This window comes from Bufo gargarizans, chromosome 5 (genome assembly GCF_014858855.1).
Source record: "Bufo gargarizans isolate SCDJY-AF-19 chromosome 5, ASM1485885v1, whole genome shotgun sequence".
Taxonomy (NCBI): Eukaryota; Metazoa; Chordata; class Amphibia; order Anura; family Bufonidae; genus Bufo; species Bufo gargarizans.
This window is the reverse complement of record NC_058084.1, coordinates 53,740,495-53,748,341: the sequence shown is the minus strand read 5'-3', so window position 1 is coordinate 53,748,341 and position 7,847 is coordinate 53,740,495. Positions and strand designations below refer to the sequence as shown.

The 7,847-nt window shown below is 43.8% G+C and overlaps 1 protein-coding gene across 4 annotated transcripts in view; it reads right to left on the bottom strand.

The window, feature by feature from the left end:
* Window positions 1-370: 370 nt before the first annotated feature.
* ENPP2 (ectonucleotide pyrophosphatase/phosphodiesterase 2) overlaps window positions 371-7,847 on the bottom strand; it is a 116,321-nt gene continuing 108,844 nt past the window's right edge. For 2 of the 4 annotated variants that reach the window (XM_044294377.1, XM_044294379.1), the window contains 2 exons: window positions 7,512-7,562; window positions 371-985 (listed from right to left, as the gene is read on the bottom strand). In XM_044294377.1, coding sequence (XP_044150312.1) covers window positions 815-985; window positions 7,512-7,562 — 222 coding nt within the window. In that variant the 3' untranslated portion in view covers window positions 371-814. The remainder of the gene's footprint in view (window positions 986-7,511; window positions 7,563-7,847) is intronic. The other 2 variants (XM_044294378.1, XM_044294380.1) reach the window with 1 other exon arrangement.

Here is a 7,847-nt window from a genome sequence, read left to right as displayed (position 1 = left end):
CTCCGCGCACAGGCAGAAGCAGCAGCGGCGGTGCAGGGACCACGAGCCTACTGGATCTCTTCTCGTTAGCGGTAGAGGCAGATAGGGCTCTGAACCAAAAGAAAGTGGTTTCCACTCCAATTTGTGTAAGCTGCAGCTCAAGGGGTCCAATGCAAAATCATTACCGGGGGCCCTCATTTCACGTATCATTAATAGATCCAGTCTCCTCATTATGGGCCAAGGTGTATTGTTGGTTCCCGTAGGCTGTAGGATTCCTATTCTTGATGCTAGGACTTTCTCGATAGAGCTTGATGCGGGATGACGCTCTCTACCCCTCTATATAATGTGTCACCATTGACGTAAAGTATGTAAAGAGAACAAAAAGTCAGCCTTAAAAATGAATTTGTGTGGTTTATTATATGAGGTTCCATTAATCCATACAACATAAATATGTTTGGTCACAATTTCCAGTTAATATAAGTCACTTTACATAATCGGTTTTGCATTACTCAGGAAAAATAAAATGTCTACAAATATATATCAGCACTGCACTAGAAAAATAAAAATTCCCGGTGCAAGAAGAAATTCTGCAGCACTATTAAAAAGCTTAGTCTATGAGCCTAGCTGCAGCCGTAAAAAGACCTCCTAACACAGACATCTACAGAACAACATTACTGGACAAATGACATGTGCATGACACGGAAGATTAAAATACTAATATAGTTAAGTGTCCTGGTTTAAAAATTAATAAATACAAAAAAAATAAAATAAAATAAAACCAATATAAAAATATACACCACTTGAAAGAGGAGCCGACACCTGCGAGCTGTGCGCATTAGATCTCGCTCTCAAACGTATGCATGTGCGTTTTCAGGGACAGGATCTCTGTGTAGCTGCGGCTGGTCTTTCGATAGAAGTCCAGTCCAGTGAGGCTTTCGATGTCTCGGACACGTGCCGTGTGCATCTTCAGAAGCTCCTCCACCCACTTGGATTCATCCTCTGAGCTCTGCCGGAGGAAAAGTACAAAAAGGTTGGTGTCAGAATACATTTTGTAGATTGTAAGCCCTCGCGGGCAGGGCCCTCTCTCCTTCTGTACCAGTGTGTAACTCATCTTGTTCATGCTTAGTGCAATTGTCTGTATTATGTATGTGCACCCTTATATGTACAGCGCCTTGGAATGAATGGCGCTTTAATAATAAATAATAAAAGTTGCGAGGTATACTTTTAAAGGGCATCTGTCAGCAGTTTTGTACCTATGACACTGGCTGACCTGTTCCATGTGCACTTGGCAGCTGAAGGTATCAGTGTTATTCCCATGTTCATATGTGCCCGCATTGCTGAGAAAAATTAATATAATATGCAAATAATATATGCAAATGAGCCTCTAAGAGCAACGGGGGTGTTGCCATTACACCTAGAGGCTCTGCTTTCTCTGCAGCTGCCACGCCCTCTCAACTTTGATTGACAGGGCCAGGCCGTGTAAATGTGATCATACCTGGCCATGTCAATCAAAGTGGAGAGGGCGCGGTAGTTGCAGAGAAAACAGAGCCTCTAGGTGTAATGGCAACACCCCCGTTGCTCTTAGAGGCTCATTTGCATATATTATTTGCATATTATATTAATATTTCTCAGCAATGCGGGCACATATGAACATGGGACCAACACAGATGCCTTCAGCTGCCAAGCACACATGGAACAGGTCAGCCAGTGTCATAGATACAAAACTGCTGACAGATGCCCTAAAAGGTAATTTTGTCTAAGTCCATTTTCAAGACCACCATATCAGTGCAGCACAGTCTAGTATTAAAGTGTAAGGCCTATTGCACACGACCGTATGGCTTTTTCAGTGTTTTGCAGTCCGTTTTTCATGGATCCGCTGTTCCGTTTTTTGTTTCCGTTGTGTTTCCGTTTCTGTTCCGTTTTTCCGTATGGCATATACAGTATACAGTAATTACATAGATAAAATTGGGTTGGCCATAACATTTTCAATAGATGGTTCAGGAAAAAACGGAACGGAAACGGAAGACATACGGATGCATTTCCGTATGTGTTCCGTTTTTTTGCGGATCCATTGACTTGAATGGAGCCACGGACTGTGATTTGCGGGCAATAATAGGACATGTTCTATGTTAAAACGGAACAGAAAAACGGAAATACGGAAACGGAATGCATACGGAGTACATTCAGTTTTTTTTGCGGAACCATTGAAATGAATGGTTCCGTATACGGACCGTATACGGAACGCAAAAAACGGCCAGTAAACGGGAAAAAAAAACGGCCGTGTGCAATAGGCCTAATGTTGAGGCTCTGGTGTATGCCTTGTATATCTATTTGAGTTGATGTACCATTTACAAGATGGCGGCATCTTGATTCTTACTTTCTTTTCCTCTGCTATGGTTCCCCTAAATGCAGGGATGCTCAACCTGCAGCCCTACAGCTGTTGCAAAACTCCCAGCATGGCCTAATAGCTGTAGGCTGTCCAGGCATGCTGGGAGTTGTAGTTTTGCAACAGCTGGAGGGCCGCAAGCTGGGCATCCCTGTCCTAATGCAACTTACATTTCCCATCATGCCTTTGCAGAAACATACATTAGGGTGGCGCACTCCCGACACTGCACATGCTCTGCCCTAAGGGCCCTTTTACACAGGCAGATTTCCTGCCCATAACGAACTCCAGTTGACACAATTGTGATTCAACTGGTGCTGGTTTTGTTTCATGTCCTGTGTGTTGAGCGAAGCGAGCTTCAGATCATAGATCTGAAGTCGTTTCGCTCAACATTTCATTTGAATGCTGTACGGAGATTTGTCTCCGAATGGGATGTTCCTTCTACCAATCATCAGCTTGTGTAAAAGGGTCTTAAAGGGAATCAGTCACCTAATTTGTGCACGTCAAACCAAGTGAATGGCATCGTAGCACCTTTGTACCTTTGTTATAGAAATCGCCGCTTCCAATCTTCAGAAAAATAAGTTTCATTGAAATACAAATTAGGCTTCAGAGTGCCCAGCGGGGCGTGATTCTCAGCTGTAGGAGCCCAAGCCCACTTCTCGATGAGTTCCCAGTGACGCCATTATGTCCGCCCCCTCCTCTGGGACGTCACATTATTTCCACTCCTCTGCCTGCCTGGTCCCAGTACTTCTCGTAGAAGTCTGGCACATGTGCAGAGCAGGAGACTGCCTGTGTGATCTACTGAGGACATGGGACTCAACTCCATATCACTGGGCTCAGTGCATGCGCAGATAAGGCAGGCTTGGGCTACTACAGCTGAGAATCATGCCCCGCTGGGCACTAGGCATCCTAATTTAAATGTCAATCAAACGTATTTTTTGGATGATTTCTATAACAAAAAGGTACAGTTGTGCTGAAGGTGCAATATGCTACAATGCAGCTTCCTTGGCTTGATATCCTTGGTTTGAATGAGGTGACATATTACCTTTAAAGGGGTTGTCCCATGAAAAATATTCTACGGTTTTCAAATCAGCACCTGGATACTTTTGTAATTGCATGTCATTAAAAATGTAGCATAGCCGCTGAGTTATTCAATAAAATGTATCTGTATAGCGCCACCTGCTGCTTGTTTTTTTCTTATTTCTTTGACCTGCTCGCCGAGATGGTCGCACATGCTCAGTTTCATCCTTCAACTGCTTCCCGAGCTGTGATAGGGAGAGCTGAGACCCGCCCCCTGAGCTGTGATAGGAAGAGCTGAGGCACGCCCCTGAGCTGTGATAGGAAGAGCTGAGACACGCCCCCTGAGCTGTGATAGGAAGAGCTGAGACACGCCCCCTGAGCTGCAGCAGAAAAGACACTCCCCTTGAGCTGTCAGCTTGATATAAACCTAGCAGAGCAATGAATGGGGAGATCTCTGGATCCATGTGAGGTACAGGGCTGGTTGTGGCTTTGTTAGAAAGGTATGGTCATGTACTAATGATTTTCATTTTGTACATTAATCATGAGATAAACACTTTTTAAATGTCATTTTACATGGGCAGATTTCCTGCAAGTAATAAGTGCCATTTGGTGCTTCAGCTTGTCAGCTCTCATTTAAAGCTCTGTGTGAGCTGTGCAGGCATCGGCAGTGTTGGACTGGGGTGTCTGGTGCCTCCTAGTAAAATTAATTCTGGGGGCCCACTTTAAATCTACATGCAAATATTACGTGCTCATAAAGCAGCAGCAACTGCAAGATGCTACAAGATGATTAGGGGGCCCCTGCAGTGACTTTAGAGGACAAGTCCCTGGGAATGAGGATAGTGACCGGCCTGCCTCTTTGTCTAGAAATCATCTCAGCCATCTGATGCATCTAGTGTATAAGAAAAAACTTTGTTAAATACTCTACCTGATTTTTTAATATGAACATAGGCTGGATGAGATTCTGTATGCTGCTTATCTATATGTAGTACACTCGGTGCCATATGCCTCTTGTGCAGAGGGTGAGGAACTAGGGGCCCACTTGGGGATTCACCTGTTCCGCTGTGGGCCAGTCCGAGCCTGGTAATCAGGCATGTTGATGAACAAATGGCTAACATTACTGGTTTGCCCCAATAAACAATCTGTTTTTAGGCAGCAGATGTGGTGCCACAGATGAGCATGTTTATGACCAGCAGGCAGGGGCAGATTGGCCATAGACCCTACAAGGGAATTTCCCAGTAGGCCAATGCCCCAAGGGGCCACCCAAGTCCTCCTCTCTGCGCTGACCAGGTACATAGTGAGCTCTCAGCAGTAATTAACGCTGTGAGAATCAGGTACTCATGTACCCAACCAGCGATTGCACATGCCCTCCTGAATTCAACTGCTGTGGCCCGCACCTGACCTCCTAATCCCCTGCTCCATAGACAACTGGAGGAGGACAGAAGATGGTAGCTATTGATGGCCACCACAGAGGGCCGGCTTTTGGGAAATATATTGTGTTACACTGTGTTATTTGGTTCTGCTGGGATGGTATTTTGCACTATGGTATTGTTGACTCAAGCTGCAAAGCCTCAGTGAATCCTATGTGATGAAGCTTCAGCCTGTCTCCCCTGCCTCCTGCTTGTGATAGATTTCTTCCTGTCAGCTCTTATAAGCAAAAGGCAGGGAAGAGCAGTGTGAAGCTTTATAACTCTGCTGCTAATTATTGTATGGACTCACCCATTAGGAGGAGCAAGGAAGTCAGGGCTTGGTGAGAGAGGAGGGTAGATAATAACAATGTAATCCTGCAGATTTACAGGAGGTCACCCACAGGAGAGACTGACCTTCTGTCTACATGAGTACAAGCTCGTAGTCAGACTGGGAGTCACATGACATAGCTCCGCATAACGAAAGTGTAAGGATGAAATAAATTACAGTACTAGAATATTACTGGTGAGTTAGAATTATATGTGCTTCTTCTTGAAGAGCTTCAGATCAGCACATTTTCACAATGACTTACAGCATAAATATAAACAATGCTTTTTTTTTTTGTTATTCACTAAGAGCAGAGGTCTTGAAAACGGACAGGAATCGAAACAAAGCATATACGACACATTATACCTGTACGTTCTTTATTAGGCATCTATAGGCACTCCATGTACTTGTCTTATACAAGTCTACACTACTATAAAAAGAACACTTCTAGCGGAGAATACCTCTATAAGGCTCTAGTCATACTAGCATCATGGCCAGGGGCAGACTGCTCATATAGCACACAGGGACATTTCCCAGTGGGACAAAGGCCAGTGGGCTACCCAAGTCCTCCTCACAGCCGCTGGCCAGGTACATGAAGATAAATGGTGAGGGGACAGTAGTTTATGATGCACTGTGGTATTTGGTTTCGCTGGGGCGGTATTTAGAGCTGCACTATGGTTTTGGTGGCCCCGCCTACTTATGTTGTCTCTGCCTACTTGTGTTGCCCCCGCCTTCTGTCAATTTGAACACGCCCACATCTTAGGGTCACTTTTTTTCCCCCCAGGGCAAATTTAAAGTTCCCAGTCTGCCACTAATCGTGGCTTCTAATCATAATGGACAGATCTGTTTTTCACCTGATTGTAAAGCGCTGCAGGATATGTTGGCGCTATATAAAGATTATTATCCCAATGATTACTGAAGGATCCCACTGACTTATGATTTTAGGGGTGGAATGTGGCCAGTTCTCCTAAACTAGTTGGTAAAATAACTACCAGTTTGCAACATCGGGAAGGGAATATGCAGACCCGGACTCCCTTAGTTGGATTCAATTGTACCCATGTCCTTACAGGGGTTGTTCAGGAATAATTACCTTTTAGCTAATGCCCACAGCGGAGGGCTGGAGCAATCTTCTCATTACTGAGGCAGGCCGTGGTCGTTAGCTAAAAACAAATTATTCCTAGATAATTATTTTAAGAATTAGATACAGTTGAAGATATTTGTGGTGCTGCAGGGTTCAAAGAAGCCCTGCTTGGCTTCCTGTCCACAGTATGGCCACTTCTGTGACATCAGGCCACCTTTTTGTTCTGCCAGCCTCAGAATGTCAGAGTACTTTTCACTGGGGCGAGGAGAACTTTTTTAATGCATGGAATACAGTGTAGGCCAATTATTAAATTTTTTTATAAATGAGCTGGGTGTGGGGTATATTTTAAATAGAGGTCACAGTGTGAGTATTTTCCATGGCCCAGTAGAGGACAGGTATCCCGGGGCGTATATCTTTGTCATTCAAGTAGGACACTGGTCATAAAAATGAACCAGAATGTTCTGGTGTGCTTGAGATTGAACAGAGAATACCATTCAAGAAGGATCACTTCTGAACAAGCTGTGCTATGGCAATTGTATTTATTTGGCTAGCTTGACGCTGTAGGGCAATAGGAGTCACAAGTTACACCTCTGAGGATGCCTATTTGCAGCCATTTTTTCTTGTATTACTTGAAATTGGAAAAAAGAAAGGTTAAAAAAAAAAGAAAAAAAGAATTCTGCGGTTTGGCACCCATTGGTCCCAACCTATAGGTCCAACACATTCATATCTGTGTTGAGGGCCAACACTAGAAAAGTTGGATCACCAGGATGTTCAAGAATGGAGAAGATGATTTAGTTGAGGGGACCTATGACAAATTCTACCATCTAGATAATCTGTGCACAAAAAAAATGTCCTAACAACTTTGTCATCCCCCAGGGTGCCTATTCTACTTGTGAGAGAGAGGGGTCCATCAACGCAGAGCGGTTTCTCATTAACATGTATTGTATTTGTTTTTGTGCAGGAAGAACACATATTGAGCCACATGAAACACAAAACCACATGGAGGAAGTTGTAGACATGGAGCCTTGCAGGAGGACAGACCTAGAAATTAATCAAGAGCAGTTTCAAGAGCCACAGTGAATTGCTCCCCGGAGATTGTCCTAAGAGCAGAGACATCTGGTGCTGACAAACATGAGAAGGGCTGACTGGTGAAACACACAAGACTACAACAGATAAGAGTAAATTGCTCCATGCTGAAGGCACTGTTTGCTTACTCAATGGCAGAGGGTTTATTTTTCCTTTAGGTTGTTGAAATGTCATCTAAAGTTTAACTAAAGACAATCTTTATGAACAAGAAAGAGGAGGAAACATACTAACCAGCCCCTTTGACCTGACTTTAGAAGAGCCCTGGGGACCGGACCTGGCAAACTATAAAAACAAAAAAAAAGAAGCACACATTTTCTGCTGAACAGTTTGACCTATACTTATACTTGAGCAATTACAGATTTTGCATGCAATCGCACTACCTGGCCAAATAGAGATTAGGCAGAAAAAATTAAGACAATTGTCCAATGTTTCCACATATAAATGTTTCACTCTCAAATATATTGGCTATTCTTTTAAATCATGATTGTCTTTTATTCTTTGGCCTGTCATACCAATACTTGGGTGAAAATGTATCTCCGACCTTCAACAGTTTGAAGGTGGAGGGGG